The sequence below is a fragment of the Phascolarctos cinereus genome, unplaced genomic scaffold (genome assembly GCF_003287225.1).
Source record: "Phascolarctos cinereus isolate Bilbo 61053 unplaced genomic scaffold, phaCin_HiC Scaffold_726;HRSCAF=1367, whole genome shotgun sequence".
Classification (NCBI taxonomy): domain Eukaryota; kingdom Metazoa; phylum Chordata; class Mammalia; order Diprotodontia; family Phascolarctidae; genus Phascolarctos; species Phascolarctos cinereus.
The window spans coordinates 426,264,532-426,281,769 of NW_027556098.1; the positions used below are offsets into that span (position 1 = coordinate 426,264,532).

The 17,238-nt window shown below is 45.6% G+C and overlaps 1 protein-coding gene across 1 annotated transcript in view; it reads left to right on the forward strand.

The window, feature by feature from the left end:
• The first annotated feature begins 5,709 nt into the window (after nt 1-5,709).
• Nucleotides 5,710-17,238, forward strand: part of LOC110197830 (uncharacterized) — a 104,174-nt gene continuing 92,645 nt past the window's right edge. Inside the window, 5 exon segments of the mRNA XM_078146450.1 lie at nt 5,710-5,907; nt 7,056-7,213; nt 8,778-8,904; nt 10,115-10,210; nt 14,540-15,796. Coding sequence (XP_078002576.1) covers nt 7,181-7,213; nt 8,778-8,904; nt 10,115-10,210; nt 14,540-15,796 — 1,513 coding nt within the window. The 5' untranslated portion in view covers nt 5,710-5,907; nt 7,056-7,180.

Sequence of the window (17,238 nt, forward strand, 5' to 3'; positions counted from 1 at the left end):
CAGTCCTTCCCAAGGAGGGGGCATGTCAAGAGGAGAACATAAGGAAGGAGTGTTTAAACAACAGATTCTCAAATACGCAGGGGAAGGGGGGTATGTCTGGAGACATCCCTCAGTCATCCCTTGAATGCCCATGACTGGATGGGTCAAGGGGTGAACAGGGCCAGAGTAATTGGTTAAAGCAAAGAACTTAGCCAGGATAAAGTGGGTAACCTTACCTTCAGCCTCGATTTCTGCCCAGGGATTGGCGAGAGAGATGGAGAAAGTGGGAGTGTTGCCCACACCCAGGCTCCCTTGTCCTCCCTGGTCTTGAGAAGACTGGAGGGCAGGGTACTGGGCGGCTGCTCTACCACTTCTCCTACCTTGGGGACAATTCTTCCTCCAATGTCCCTCCTGGTCACGTCTCGGGCAAGGTCCTGGAGGTGTGTGTCTTGGGGGCTTCCTCCAAGGGGGAGCCTTGGAGGGGCACTCCTCGGACCAGTGAGCCTCCCTGTGGCATTGAAAGCAGGTTTTCCCACTGCCCAAGTTGCCAGGAACACCCTTGGGTCTTTTCCTGACCATGGCAGCAGCCAGGAATCGAGCATGTTCTTTGTCTCTAGCCCTCTGCCTGCGTTCTTTCTCCTCTGCTGCAACTAGGTCCCTGTTGTTAAAGACTCCAAAGGCAATCTCCACTAACTGGGCCTGAGGTGTTTGGCGTCCTACTGCCAATTTCTGTAATTTTGTCCTAATATCTGGGGCAGATTGGTTAATGAAATACATGCTAAGGATTGCTGCCCCTTCTGTAGAGTCAGGATCTAAATTTGTATACTTTTTAATGCCTTCTACTAGCCTATCTTGGAAAAGGACAGGGTTTTCCTTTTCTTCCTGAGTAATTCCCTTAAACTTTTTGAAAGTTTACTTGCTTTTGAAATGCTGTTTTCAGGCCTTCTAACAGGTAAGTTATCATGTAGTCCCTCTTTCCCCTATCCTCCCTCTTCTGATAACCCCACCCCGGATCACTAGCAGGAAGAGCAGCTGTTCCTGGGGGGGGTATTTTGTGGCATGATTGCTAGCCAAATGGTCCCCCAAATTTTGCGCTTGTTCCCAGATTCTCTTCCTCTCCTCAGGGGTACAACAGGTGGAGAAAAGGACATGAAAATCACCCCAAGAAAGTTCGAATTGTAGGGACACATCTCTGAAGCCCTCAGTAAATTTATTGGGATCTTCAGAGTATCGACCCAGCCTTTCCTTAACCTGGGTGAGGTCTGAAATGAAGAATGGAACATGCACCCTAAGTGTCCCATTAGGAGAGGCAGGTATTTCCCTTAAAGGAAGAAGCCCTGAAGGCCCTGTGGGGGCAGGGGCTTGCAGGGGAGGGAGGTAGGAAGTCCCACTTCTCCTGAGTGAGGGACTGGAAAGCGCCGGCTGAACTGGCAAGGCCGAGGAATCCAGTTGGCAAGGGGGAAGATTACCTGACACTGGAGGAGGGGGAGAGATCAGGGGAGAAGACGCCAAGGCGAGACCCTTGTCTGGAGCCTGAGGAGGGTTCCTGTGGGAAGTAGATGTCTGGGGAGGAGGCACTGAGTTGAGAACCTCCTCCAGAGCTTGAGCTGGGGTCTCTCTGGAAGTCGAGGCTGGGGCGAGGCCCTTGCTCAGGACCTCAGTAGGAGCAGCCTCTAGAGCAGGGGTCTGGGAAGGAAATGGAGGAGCCAGAGGAAAAGGGAAGGAAAACCAAGGGAAAGAGAGAATGGGCAAGGAGGTGGGGGCACAGGAAACAGGGGCGGGGAGGGGAGAATAGGGAAATGCAGGAGGGGTCAAGGGAGAATGGGGAGCAGAAGGAGGGGTCTGGGGAGAATGGGGAACAGCCGGAGAGGCCAGAGGAGAATGGGGTGGAGATAGGTGCTTGGGGAGGTTGGGAAGAGGGGGATGCCATAACCCTAGGACCCATGAGATGAGGATCATCCAAAAAGTCCATTTGATCCCCATTCCCCATTAGTGGGATTGCCCTGGCTACAAGCATCTTACAATCCTTTCTGAGAATGGCGTCTCTAGAAAGCTCAGCAAAAGCCAGTAAGAAATCTCCACCCATTTTCTTTCTCTGCGATAATATTTTTCTAACTCTGAGAGGGTCTTTACCCATAATGTCCCAAAAAGGGGCCGTGGCTCATAATTTTCCAGGTGATACTGAGGCCAAACGGTGTTGCAAAAAAAAAAAAGTCCTTTACAGAAGCTAAAATTTTTCCAATTTGGTAAAAGAAAGCCTAAAGGCGAATTCTCGGGAATTGAAGAGGACTGACCCACTGTGGGCTTAGGGGAAGGAAAAAAAGAAAAAAAATACCCAACAGTTTCCCAATTGCCTAGAGCCCAGAGAACTGAGAGGTTTGGACCTGCTTCCTGACCGGGAGTCCATCCTCTATGCTAAGGAAGGTATACCCAGGTCCAAGCGCTCAAACAGGGGCAATTGGACTGAGAGCCGGAGAGCGTCAGGCCTTGTAGCTGTCTGCCCTAGCAGGACCTGAGAGGTCAGGCCCAAAAACACTTCCAAGCCAAGCCTAGCTAGCTGCTTGGAAATACCCCTCCCAGCCACAAGACAACAAAGGAATTGGGGAGGAGGAGGCTTACCAGTCATGGCTGAAGAAGAGTTTGAGATTTGGCAGCTATTTCCCAGTGCAGGGAACCATATGAAGAGGTCTAGAGGTCTGTGGGGAGCTCCTGGGAACCCCTGAGATTGCAACGCTGGGCCCTGTCTGAATGAATTCAACTCAAATCTTCTTCCAGCCAGAGAAAAAGTTTATTAGTGATAAAACACATAGGCTAGGTGATGCCCATAAGGATGAGGGGGCATGAGAAAAGCTCAGCCTTTGGGGCATGAGAGATTCTCAGCATATTAGAGATACAGGCCAGACTCTTAAGGAATCTGAACATTAGTAAGGCCCGTGGGGAGGAGCGGGCATGAGAAAGTCTCAGCCTTTTGGGCCTGAGATTCTCAGTGTCTGAATGGGGGCCAGAGTGGATTTTTATATGTTAAAGTAACTTTGAGTGGCCAGAGGAGGGGGCTGGGAAAAGAGTCCAGGTGAGAATTCCTGAGATTGGAAGGTCTGAGAGATTGAATAGACAATGGGAATAGATAATGAAGGTAACTGGAAGGCAGAAGTTTGAAAGGCATCTGCACAAGATCAAAAGGCGGGGCTAGGGCTTTCAAAGGGAGATAAGAGGAGCCCATAAGGAACCCTTTGAGACCAGAGTAAGGGCTTTCTGGGGCCTGTGGACAAAAGGGAGCCAGAATCTTTTAAGTGTAAGGGGCGAAGGCTCATCAGAATAAGATCAAAAGGTCTAAGGCTTTCAAAGGGGGAACGAGGGGCTGGGGCCTGTAGACAAATGGGAGTCAGATTCCCTTTGGGTCCAGGGGCTACGATCTTGGCTTGGGCCCACCCTATCATTGAGACTATAACTAATTTTGTTTTGAGTTTCAGTTTGGGTATAGTTGTAGTAAGTCAGTATCTGAGAGAAATGCTACAAGCCACTCAGAGAGAATGTGATCCTGTACTGTTAACAGGTGGAGGTCTGCATCTGCGAAAAAGCTGTGAGGACAACTTTAGCCTCAATCTAGGCTGGGATCCTCCTAGCTCAGTTTCCCCATAGTGTTCCTTTGAGGATTGTTTCCCACCTGAGTATTCCTGAGTCTGGCTATGATATGGAATCGATACTGCATGATTGGAGAACTGTGACTCTTATCTGAATTCAAACAGAGCTAAGGATGTTCTATCTTGTCATATTTGGCATGTCAGATGTCCCTGCCTTTTTCTTTTATCGTAGATTTCTCTGGTCAGAGCAAGTGGTCAGTAAAAGACATGAGCACAATGTTCAGTATGTGAGATCTTGCTGTTTCGATCTGAATTTGTAGTCATCTCATAACCTAATTTACAAGTATAATTAGAGAAGGATAAAGAAGTTTGTGGAACAAGACTGTGAGTGGGATAGAGACCACCTACCCAAAATAAAATTCAGAGGTTTCTCCCGGTAGAAACAGAAGTTTGATTCCAGCATGTCTCCCTCGACAATTGGGCATCATCTACCCAGGGAGGACTGGAGTAGGGAGGCAGGATACAAGCAGCAAGCAAGCAGTTATATACTCCTAGGCAAACAAATTCCAAGAAAACCCCACCCTCCCACCTTTTAACCTGAATCTCTTTATCCCCATTGGTGGAGGTAAGAGACCTTACATTCTACCCAGAAACTAAGAGATACATTTTACCCAAACCAAGCTTGGGAGCTAGAAGAGTGCCTCATTTGGCAAAGATAAGGCTGGGGTGGTGGTTACAAAACAAGGGAGGGGGTGGGGGCAACAGGTGTACGACCTGATCACATGATTTACAGGAAAACTTGTCCCACACACAGCCAACCAGGCTTAGTTTCAGGATGGAGGCTGCCACAAAATGCAGTGAGCTGGGTTGTTAGCCCATTTCTCCTGCCTTCAATTAGAATGGGGCCCACTGAAAGTCAGATCCAGGAGGATAATTGGGATGTCTGACCCTGTGTGGGACAACTGAAAGTTTCTCATGTGAAATGGAAGCTATGCCCCAAAATTTAGTTAAGGCTTTACCGTTAGCTGGGCCTAAGTTTCGTTTTCCTATAAATCATGTGATCAGGTCGTATACCTGTTGCCCACCCCCTCCCTTGTTTTGTAACCACCACCCCAGCCTTATCTTTGCCAAATGAGGCACTCTTCTAGCTCCCAAGCTTGGTTTGGGTAAAATGTATCTCTTAGTTTCTGGGTAGAATGTAAGGTCTCTTACCTCAACCAATGAGGATAGAGAGATTGAGGCAAACAAGAGGGGGGGTGGTTCTTAGAGTTGTTTTGTCTAAGGGTATATAACTTCTTGCTTGCTGCTTGTATCCAGCCTCCCTAATCCAGTCCTCCCTGGGCAGGTGACGCCCTATTCTCGAGGGAGACTTGCTAGAATAAAACTTCTGTTCCTACTGTATGAGATAGGTGAAGAACTCACAGTCTGGGTATGTACTAATAGGTAACTGTTAGCTAGGTTAGCTGAAGCCTGGAGGCCTCAGTCATGTGATGTTAGATAAGGACTGGGCTGCACACCATTGTCCTAAAAAATGGAGGAACTATACCATTACCTCAGTCACCCCATTCCATTGTCTGAAATAAGGAAAGAAAAGTTTATTTAGCCAATCACAATGTATAGAAGGTGGAATTTTCAGGGTTCTTTGTCTAAAATGTATAAAAACTGCACACGCGCTCAGGGGAGCAGCCCTCCTGCTATGAGCATTTCTGTTGTCCTTTCGGCTCGCAGTGGGACTGCCCGCTTCTCATGAGATTCTAATAAATTTTCTGCACCCTACTTGGAGCTACTCCTGAGTAGTCAATTTGGGTAGGGGTCTTCGCCATCCCACACACTACCTAGAGAAGCCTCTGAATTTTATTTTGGGTAAGTGGTATCTATCCCACTCAGCTGTGAATCGCTTGCTAGAAATCTCCAGGCTGCCTCTTCCTTGCTCCCCCCTCTCTACCCAGAAAGTCTCCCATCTTTCCTCCAATAAGAAAGTAGGTGGCTGAGTGACGGGGGGGGGGGGGGGGGGGGGGGGGGGGGGGAGCTGTCACAGATAACCAGCCTGAAGCTGCTGGCCCTGAGTGTGATTGGAGGAAAGGGCCCTTCCTGGAGGCCTCAGAGGCTTGGGCGGACCCTCCCAGAGTGGGCTGGCTGAAGACAGGAACTTGTGCTCAGAGGGCTCTGCCTTCTTCCCTTACAGCTCTACTATTTCTTGCTTCCCCAGAAGCTGAGACCTGTCTTCTTTCCCATGTGCTGAGATCTCTCTGCCTTCTTTCTGGGAGCTGAGATCTCTCTGCCTTCTTCCCCAGGAGCTGAGATCTCTCTGCCTTCTGGAAGCCAGCTCTACACGTGCAGGTCTCAGGTAGGTCTGAGCCAGCCCCTCACATCCTAATCCCCACCTCCCGGCTTCTGCTGGCTGCTTTCCCCATTAGGTCTTATCATCCTCATCTGACCATGTGGTGAGTGTCTTCAAGGTCTACCTAGAGCAATCTTCCCTGGCTACAGGACAAGCTTCCTGTGCCTGACTCTTTCCAGACTCCCAATCACTTCCCAAATGCCCAGGGTCACCCTACCCAGATTTACCATTGGGTCACCTTTTCCCAAAATTCAGACTTTACTCCATAGAGACCAAGGAATTCTGCTTTTCATCTTCCCATCAGGACCCAAATTTCCTATCTCCATGCCCCCAGCCTTTGGTTAGATATTGAGATATTCTGCCTTCAGGCCAAGCTCCCTGTAAGGGCCAGGTCTCCCATGAGGGATTCCAAGCCTAAGCTCTACCAGAGGGTCCCAGGAGTCCTCCTCAGCTCCTAGTTAGACCTCAGCACACAGCCATCCTGCTTTCCCAGGCTCAGTGTCCACCTGGAGCCCTTCTGTCTCTCCAGTGTCCCTGACCTCCCTGCCATGAGCTGGGTTAGAATGTCTCCCTTCCAGCCCCTACCTGTGCTTCCCTTCCCCAGGCCTCCTGCTTTCCTGCCCCCTCTTCTTTCAGAGTCCTCAGGCCCCTGCCAGGGGGCTGAATCCCAGACCGGATTTTTCTCTGAGCCTTAGGTTACCTGGTTATCCCTGCTGGCTCCTTCCCAGAGCCCTCCCATCCCCAACCTTCCCTCCCTCCTAGGTCAAGCTGTCAGTCTGTTGTGTAGATAATGTGTGTGTGTGTGTGTGTGTGTGTGTGTGTGTGTTAGTTGGGGAGAGGGGGAGGCAGGGAGGGCAGAGGACCAGTTGTAGAGAGAGCTCTGATTCAGGAGTCATTGAGGTTCTGCCTGGTCTCATCCCATCAGGAACCTCAAGCCCCTTCTGCCTTTTTGGTTTTCTGAAGGGGGATAGGGGAGAGAATGGGGGCAGAAAGAAGGAGTAGGAGAGGGAAGTAGCCTTCCTGTTTAAACCATCTTCATTTCCAGGCCTGACCCTGCCTGCTTTCTCCCTCCCTGTGTAGGTTGGGGTTTCTGTCCTGAGGGCAGGGCAGGGTCTTTGTAACACCTGTAGGACTTCACCCTCTGTAAATCCCAGTAGACCAGCCTGCTGCCCAGGAAGATAAGGGAAGGACCTCTGCCCCTCTGGGATCCTTCCACCTCCCCAGCTCAGTCTGCAGAGGACCAAGGCCTGACCCAGCAGGGAGCCTGGAGCCAGAGGGAATGGTCCCTGGGAGCCACAGACCCCCAGCCCAGGTGAGTGCACTCCAACTGAAGAAAGAGGCATAAAGAAGGAAACACTCGGTTCTTGTCAAAGAGGCATCAGAATCAAAGGCAAAGAATTATGACAGACACAATGAGTGACTTACTTTCTCCTCAAAATCCACTTTTGACCATTTCCACAACAACCCTATGTGGTTGGTGTCCTTGTTATCTTTATTTCGCAGTTCAGGAAACTGAGGCAAACAGAGGTTCAGTGACTTACCAACCAGGGTCATACATCTTGTTAGTGTCTGAGGCTGGATCTGACCTCAGATCTTCATGATCTTCTACCATTTCCTAGCTCCATCAGCATGGTATTAGTGTGCCCATCTTCCCACAACCCCTCCAACATTGACTGGTGCCATTTTTTGGTCATTTTTGTCAATTTTGCTGAGTATGACATGAAGCCTCAGTGTTTTGGTTTACGTTTCTCTTATTAATGGTTTGCAGCATTTTCTCATGTGGTTGGGAATGCTTGGCAGTTCTTTTGAGAATTCTTTGTTCCTATCCTTTGACCATTTATCTGTTGGGGAATGGCTGTTAGTCTTCTGTTTATTAACTGTTTATAGATCTTAGACACCAAATGCTTATCACAGAAATTTCATACCAAGGTTTTTGTTTATGTTTTCTATTCAAACACTTTCTTATCCTGGCTGCATAATGTTGTCTGTGCCAAAGAAGCTTTTCAGTTTCATATAATCAAATTTTGTATTTTATTTTTGTAATTCCTTCTGTCTCTTGTTGGGCGAAGTATACATGTCTCACCTGTACCTGTGAAAGTTACATGATCTATTTCTCTCCTGATATTTTAGAGTATAATCTTTAATATTAAGGTCATACATGCATATAGAAGGAGCAGCTATGTGGCACAGGGCATAGAGGCCCAGGCCTGGAGGCAGGAGGACCTAAGTTCAAATTGGGCCTCAGACATTTACTAGCTGTATGACCCTGGGCAAGTCACTTAACCCTGTTTGCCTCAGTTCCTCCTCTGTAAAATGAGCTGGAGAAGGAAACTGCAGAGTACTCCAGTGTGTTTGTCAGGAAAACCCCAAATGGGATTCCAGAAACCAGGACGTGACTGAAACAACTGAAGAAGCACAGTGACATCCCTATGGATGCATTGCAGAGCATGGCGGAAGGTGTTGGTCTGAGCCTCATCTCCTCCCTGACGTCTTTCTAGTTTCTCGGCAGTTTTGTTTTTTTTAATCACATAACTCATTCTCATACTGACAGAATTTCACACCATCTTCTCTCTTTCTCCTGCAGACATCCTTCCACCTCATAGGTAAAACATGCACTTTGTCCTAGGTTCTGTAGAGGCACATTCCATAGTGTCAACTTTATTCCAACTCGCCGTTATCAAATGCTTTTCTCAATATTCCCTTGGGCTCTTTGTGGTGATGGTTTGAAGTGTTGACTCTGACATTCCTCTAGGGTACCACCTTTGGGTAAACCCTCTTCATATGCTTCAGTTTCCTTCTCTCACTTGATGAGGGTTAGACTACAGGAATCCCAGAGTCTCTTTCAGCTCTAAATCTTGTGACTTTTGATGGTTTAGGAGCTGGTGACATTCCGGGATGTGGCTGTGGACTTCACCCCAGAGGAGTGGGGCTTCTTGGACCATCCTCAGAAGGAGTTGTACAAGAACGTCATGCTGGAGAATGCCCAGAACCTGCTCTCCCTAGGTAAGGACACTTCCCCTGGCCACTCTGAGTCTGCAATACAAGAGAATATCTTCATTCCTGAGTGGGCTGGGTTTGCAACATTTATCAGTTACTGGAAGAGAAAAATGCTGGTCTCCTGTGTCCAAGAGACAGGGTCCCCTGTTGCCTGGTTTTCTTATAAAAGGTCAGTACACTGTGTGAAAAGAACCTGCAGGTTTCCTGGTTGCTCCTGAAGCTGTCTATGGAAACTGGTCCGGTGACTTTTCCTTGTGACCCCTTTCTCTTTGGGATGGCCAAGTTTTTAGGATATTCTTCTGTTTGAGATGCCTCAATTTATAGCTCACAGCTCCTGCATGTGCTTGGTATGGCAGGTTTGTCCTGAATCTTCCACTGAAGTGCCCCCATTCCAGCAGAGATGGTGGGAATAACCCTTTCTATTCACCTGGTGTTCACCAGCTGTGGTGCTAAGTGCTTTCTTTACAATAGTATGTTATTAGGTGATGTTATTATCCCCCTTTGATATTTGAGTAAACTGAAACAAACAGAGGTTAAGTGACTTTTCCAGAGACACATAGCTAGCAACTGCCTGAGGCTGGATTTAAACCCTGGCATCCCTGACTCCAGGCCCAGGGCTCTCTCCACTGCTGCCAGCTGCCTCTACTTTCCAGATAATCATAACTATGCACTGAGTCCATCCTTCTATGAAGAAGGTACACCAGGACCCAATTTTCTGATTCCTAATTGGCTCCATGATCTTTTCCTCTACCTCTCCCCAAAGCTCCCAAAAATAAGTGCTGTGGTATCCTTGCTCAAGGAGTCCTGGGAACCATTCTGTGGTTCTTGTTTGCAAGCCCCTATCAATGCCGGGAATAACAGACTGGCCAAGAATCAGAATTTGGACTAAGTAAGGTTCATTGAGCTCCCCAGAAGGAGAATCTCAACAGAAGAGGCAAAAATTCCCTGAATGAACAGTAATAAGGTATTTATAGGTTTCAGGGAGTGAGGAGCAGGGTAGGGGACAGGGCCAAAGCTGGTTCATCAAAGTCCCTTTTGCGGGAGCTCAAGGCTGATCTGGCACATCCTATTCTGGGTTACTGGCATTGCAAGCATTACTGAGAGAATAATTCAGATATGTGTGAACATGATGGAGCGATTCTCAGAATTCAGTAGCTTTATATGTACACTGTTTTCCCTAAAGAAAAATAAATTACAAGTTCATTCCCATGCCCAGGGCTGCCAGTTCCCAGAGAAGATTTGATCTCTTATTTGGAGGAAAGGGAAGCACCATGGCTGCTGGAGCAAGAAGACCTGAGGAGCTGCTGTCCAGGTGAGTGAGGTGAAGCAGGTAGATGAGAGTTGTGATTCCAAGAGGCTTCTAGGTGTGGTGGTGAAGCAAGTGCTAGGTTTAGGGGCAAGAAGACTGACTTGGAATTCTTTTTTAGACACTTTTTAGCAGTGGGATCCTGGACAAGTTACTGAACCACTGAACCTCATTTTCCCCATCTGTATAATGAGGGACTTGGACGCCACTGCCCTTAAGTTCTCTTCCAGTGATAAATCTGTGATTCTATAAAAAGTCATTATTTGGAATTTGGAGGCAGGAACTCCCCTGAGTGCAAAAAGAGGTCAGATTTTTCCAATATGGGTTCTTTCTTAGACTTTCTTCAAGTCAATGAACAATTATTAAGTGTCTGCTATGTGCCAGACCCTCTGGTAACTATCAGGGACCTAAAGAGATACAAGGAACATCCCCTGCTCTCCTGCAACTCACAGACTTGGGGGGCCGACAACATGCTGACCACAATGGAGAACCCTGTTATGGACAGGACAAATTGGAGCTCATTGAGAGGGAAGTCCCTACAGTGAAGGAGGACTGGAAAGGCTTATTGTGGAAGGGGGGCTCCAGCTGGGGCTTCAGGGAAGCCAGGGTGAACATTCTAGGCACAGGAATGGTGAGGAAAGCCTGTGGAGTCAGGTGATGGAGAAGGGAGGCTAATAGCATTGCATTATAGCATGCTTGGTGGGGATATAAGGTGAATGAAAACTAGAAGAGTAGGAGAAGGGTAGATAAAGAAGTATCAGGTGATTAAGAGCCCTAGAGGGGATTTTACATTTGATCCTTTTCTTAGGGAGCCATAGCAGGGTGTTGAGAACATGGTGACATGGTCAGTCAAAACTTTAGGAAGATGAATTTTGACAAGTGGGTGGAGGAATGACTGGAGTGGGGAGAGACTTGAGGGAGCTGGGCCAAGCAGCAGGTTCTGGCAATACCTCAGGTGTGAGGTGATTGGAGCCTCAACCAAGACAGTGGCAGTGCTGGGAGAGATGGGGGTGAATGGGAGAGATGTTACCTCGGTGGAATCACAGGACTTTGCAGCAGATTGAATATGGGGGTCAGGAGTGTGACTGAGTAAGAGTCAGTGAGGGGTGCATGACACTTGACTTATCTGCCTGCACTATTGGAAGGATGCTTTGGAGAACCTTAGGGAAGTAGGAAGAAGAGAGGGCTGTGGGAAAAAGAATGAGTTTGGTTTGGATAGAGTAGGAGAACCAGGAGAGGAGTGTCACTAAAACCCAGAGGCAGGGAGTGGGGTGATTGACTGTGGAAGGCCCCAGAGAAGTCAAGAAGGATGAGGATGAAGAAATGTCCAGGAGATTAAGCCTCTTTGAGATTTTTGGTCATTTTGGAGAAAGGAGTTTCCATTGAACAATGACATTGGGAGCTAGACTGCAGAGAATTTCAGAGAAAGCAGAGTTAAGGAGTTGGAGACACCAGTTCCAATTGGGTGTCTCCAGTTGCTTATCTAAGAAATGGAAGAGTATTGGAAAATATCTCTTGGGTTGAATGGATCCAGTGACCGTTTTTGAGGATTAGAAAGAAACTGCTTTATTTGTGGCCGTTGGGAAGGAGTCATTAGTGCAGGAGACACTGAAAAGTAGTGAAAGAGGCAGAATATTGAGGAAGATGACCTGCTGGAATGGAATGATTTACACTTGGAAAAGAGTTTGCTTTACCTAGCAAAGGAGGACCATTCAATCTGATACTGAGGTCAAAAAGGAAAACAAAGGCACCAGATTTATGGGAGATGAGCCTGATAAGATAGCTCTTGATAACTATACAATTTTTAGGTGAAAAATTTCTGCGAAGTTGAGTGGGGGAGGACAGTGGGAGCAAGCAATAAGGGACAGTTGACAAAGGATGAAAAGAATTGGAAAATCTGCTGTGGTGAATGAAATGAGGAGTCAATTATGTTGTTGTTCAGTCATTTCAGCAGCTTCTGACTCTTCATGACCCCACTTAGGTTTTTTTTTTTGGCAAAGACTAGACTGGTTTGCCATTTGCTTTTCAGTCTCATTTTACAGATGACGAAATCAAGGCCAACAGGCCCAAGTGACATGCCTAGGGCCACACAGCTAGTAAGTGTCTGAGGCTGGATTTGAACTCTAGTCTTCCTGACCAGTTCTCTATCAACTGTACCACCTAGCTGCCCCAAGCGAGTCATTTAGGGAGACGTCAAAGGACAGCCTTACTACAGTGAGGGCCATACTGAGATTGTGTATGCTAAATGTCTAGCGGACTGAGGCAGCCTGGGTTTATGATTTTCTCCCTCTCCATTCAGCAGCATCTAAGTAGTGGCAAAGGCTGTGGCCTTAGAATTACTCCAAGGCTATGCTTTACATAAACCAGCAACCTGTGTCCCTCCCCTGATTTCTGAGGCTCAGCCTTTGGCCCATTCTTGGATAATCGTTGGTCAGATTCATTGAGTTGACAGCCACTCTCAGTCTGGGGAAAAGTTAGGTAGAAACTCCCAGGTGTTCCATAGTGTGACATGCTTCAGGAGCCTAGAAAGAACTGTTTGTGGTCTTCACTGTGGATCTGGTCAGGTTCCATGGTTAGAACTAGACAAAGGCCACTCAACAGTGGAGATAACAGGGCTGAGGCCAGAACCTGCACTGGCCAACTAAGACAGAGACCAGAATACAGGGAGTGAGGTACAGCCTGGGGCCTGGTGTCAGCCCTGGGCCCAGTCATCTGTCAGTAAGCATGGATGAAGCACCTCCAGTTTTCTACACACCACACTAAACCTTAGGAAGGGGAAAAGCCAGTCTCTCCTGCCGAGGAGCTGCCAACATGGCCTACAAACATGGAGGTGTTTGAGAAGAAGCAACAGATCAGGGACTTCACTCTTAGCTGATCCAGGGAAAAGAGAGTTGTTTGGGAATGGAGAGACATGTAGTTCAATGGGATAAGAAGGAACTCAAAGAGTGAGGCTAATAATGGTTTAAGGAGGAGAGTGGAATTGGAGAGGAAAGATTCAAAGTCAAAACAAGAATGAGAAGAATGTCAGGCACACCTCAGAGACAGTGTGGGTTCTGTTCCAGAGCACCACAGTAAAGTGAACATTCCAGTCAAGTGAGTCACCTGAATTGTTGGTTTCTCAGTGTATATGAAAGTCATGTTTATAATATGCTGTTGTCTGTTACCTGTCCAGTACAATGTTATTTGTGTAAAAATGTACATATTTTAATCTTCTCTGTCATCTGAGCCTTCGGTGATTCTTCCTCTTGCTGCTGGCGGCCCACTGTGGTGGCTGCTGACTGATCAAGGGGCTGGTTGCTCAAGGCTGGCAGTGGCTGTGGCAGTTTCTTACGATAAGGCGATGGTGAAGTTTGCCACGTTGATTGACTCTGCTCTTGACTTGAACATTTAAAGCCCCCTTGCAGGATTGTTAATTGGCCTAATTTGAATACTGTTGTGTCTCAGGGAATAGGAAGATCCAAAGAGAGGGATAGAACCAGTCAATTTGCAAAAACAAAATATTTTTTCATAAAAAGAGACAAAACAAAAGTAAGTGCAATGGAGAAGGGTCGTCTAGTTGAGGGAGAGCTCACATACCGACTGGGAGGACTGGAGTTCTAGTCTCAGCTGCAGGGATGTGGGGCAGGTCACTCAGCCATTCTGAGCTCATGGCCTGAGTTGAGAATGAAATAAGAATGCTTGTTCTGCTGGTGTCACAGGGGTTTGTGAGGATCACATGTGATTGTGTGTGAAGCTCTTTGTAAGATGTAAGATAATGGCATTAAAATTTTTTTTTAATTAATTTATTTTGAATTATCAACAATCGCTTCCATAAGCTTTTGAGTTTTAAATTTTTCTCCCCTGTCTTCCCCACCTCCCTTCCCATGACGGTGCACAATCTGACATAGGCTCTACGTTTACATTCCTATTAAACATATTTTCACATTAGTTATGTTGTAGGTAAGAATTAGAACCACTAGGAGGAACCACCAGAAAGAGGAAACGAAACACAAGAAGATAATGGCATTTTCTTTTTTTTAGGAAATTGAGGCTAAGTGACTTGCCTAGGGTCACACAGCTAGTAAGTGTCAAGTGTTTGGTCAGAGCCGGATTTGAACTCACTCCTCCTGACTTCAGGGCCAGTGCTCTATGTACTGTGCCACCTAGCTGCTCTGAGATAATGGCATTTTCAAATGATTGGTTCTGTCCATTGAACTTTGAAGAGTTTTCTCTTAGCCTGGAGAAGTAGGATGTAGATGCATTAGTTTACTTTCTGGCAATGGAGGGAAGGGATTATAATTATATATGTGTGTACGTGTGTCTCTCTATACATGTTTTATTGTTTATTTCTTGCAGAAGGAGAGATTAGACCTGAAATTAAAGAGACTACTGCAAAGCTAAGCATTTCTGTGAAAGAAACTCACAAGGAAAGTGTCATGAGGAATGGGCCCCGGTACTTCACTGGGACACAAATCTGTGCTGCCTTTCATAGAATCCACAGAGGAGAAAAACCTTATGATTGTGATCATTGTGAGATAGACTTGAGTCAACAGTCATCCCTTATTTACCATCAAAAAATTAATACTGGGGAGAAACCACATGAGTGTCATGAATGTGGTAAAGCTTTTAGTGAACGCTCCTCCTCCATTATATGTCAGAGAATTCATAGTGACCGGAAACCTTATGAATGTGATCAATGTGGAAAGGCTTTCAGATGCAGCTCCATTCTTGCTGACCATCATAGAAGCCACACTGGAGAAAAACTTTATGAATGTAATCAATGTAGAAAGACTTTTAGTTGCAGATATAGTCTTCTTGTACATGAGAGAAACCACACTGGAGAGAAGCGTTATGAATGTGATCAATGTGGAAGGGCTTTCAGACTGAACTACAAACTTATTCAACATCAGAGAATCCACACTGGAGAGAAGCCTCATAAATGTGATCAATGTGGAAAGGCTTTTAGTTGCAGATATAGTCTTCTTATACATAAGAGAAACCACACTGGAGAAAAGCGTTATGAATGTGATCAATGTGGAAAGGCTTTTAGAAGAAACTGTGATCTTGTTGTACATCAGAGAGTCCACACTGGAGAGAAGCCTTATAGATGTGATCAATGTGAAAAGTCTTTCAGTTTCAGCTCCAGTCTTGCTACACATCAGAGAATCCATACTGGAGAGAAGCCTCATAAATGTGATCAATGTGGAAAGGCTTTTAGTTGCAGATATAGTCTTCTTATACATAAGAGAAACCACACTGGAGAAAAGCGTTATGAATGTGATCAATGTGGAAGGGCTTTCAGACTGAACTACAAACTTATTCAACATCAGAGAATCCACACTGGAGAGAAGCCTTATGGATGTAATCAATGTGGAAAGGCTTTCAGTTGCAGCTCGCATCTTTCATCACATCAGAGAATCCACACTGGAGAGAAACCTTATAAATGTGATCAATGTGAAAAGTCTTTCAGTTTCAGCTCCAGTCTTGCTACACATCAGAGAATCCATACTGGAGAGAAGCCTTATGGATGTAATCAATGTGGAAAGAATTTCAGATGCAGCTACAGTCTTTCTTCACATCAGAGAATCCATACTAGAGAGAAACCTTATAAATGTAATTAATGTGAAAAGGATTTCCCACAGAACTTAAATTTTGCTCAATATCAGAGAAGGAGAAGAAAATATCAGAGGATATCATGGAGAAAATATAATTAATTCTCACAATAACATCTGCATGGGATGAAATCACTTGTAAAAACAGGAGGATAGCTGGAAGCATTAGAAAACAGAATTCACCGTGTTATGTAAAAGAAACACACTTGACACAAAGATTCACACAGCCTTCAAATGGAAGGATCACATTCTGTAATACCTTTGGAACTTGGCCCCTAAACTCATTCCACTGGATGGCCTTTCACCCCATGATATGCACTAGATTTATGAACTAAACAGTTAAATGACTAATATACACAACATGAAATTACAGTGGAGGTTGTTGTTGCTGCAAAGCTCTAGAAACAAAGGTGGTGCCTGTACATTGGGAAATGACTGAAATAATGATGTCTAAGAATATAACGGAAGATTATGGAGCCATAAGAAATGATGAAAGGCACTGCATCAGAGAAGCGGGAGGGAGTTGTCTGAACTGATGCAGAGAGAAGTGAGCAGAACCAGAAGAGATTATAGTATAGCAACACTGATTCATACCATGAACAACCATGACTCCAGAGCAGGCATTCCCCAAATGTCCTGTTCTTAGAACTCCTTTCAAGAACAAAAATAAAGTGTTCATGAAGCCCCATACTCATTTAATCTACTACTCACAATACTCTTTTAAATTTTGTGGTAAATACTAATGAGAATGACCAAGATAACTTTTGTCCCCAAAGCTCCAAAATCATAATTTCAATCCATTGTAAAATTGTAAAATATAAACTAATAAAAATTTAATATCAGACTTTCTGGAAGAGTTTTTTAATTGAATTGAACTTCATATTTACTATTTCCTGCAAAACTTCAATGTAAATTTATTCTTGTTACAGTTTTTGTTGAATAAAAATAATATTTTAATAAATAAGTTATAACTTAGGAGGTGTTGACCATAATGCCATATATGAAATTAATTCAAAATTGGACTTTTTTCTCTGAAGAAAGGTTTGCAGTATTTGGTTCAACACTTGAGAAATGCCATCTTTGATTTTGTTCTGCATCAAGTCGATTCAATAAGAATGATACTAACAGCCAAACAGTAATAATTAACATATAGTGCCTGTTATTTGCTAGTTACTGGGCTAAGTGATTTATACACATTAACTCATTTCATCTTCACAACAGTGCTTAAAGGTAGGTACTGTCATCTCCATTTTACAACAAAGGAAACAGAGTGAGGTAGAGAGGTGGTGACTTCCAGAGTGTTGGTAAGTGTCTGAAGAGGAATTTGAACTTAGATCTTGCTGACTGGTAAGTCCAACTATATCTGTGCAGTGCATTACCAGCCGTATTTTGATTTGTAACCAGTATAGAGTGAAAATGCTCCCTCCTACCTGAAGGTGATAG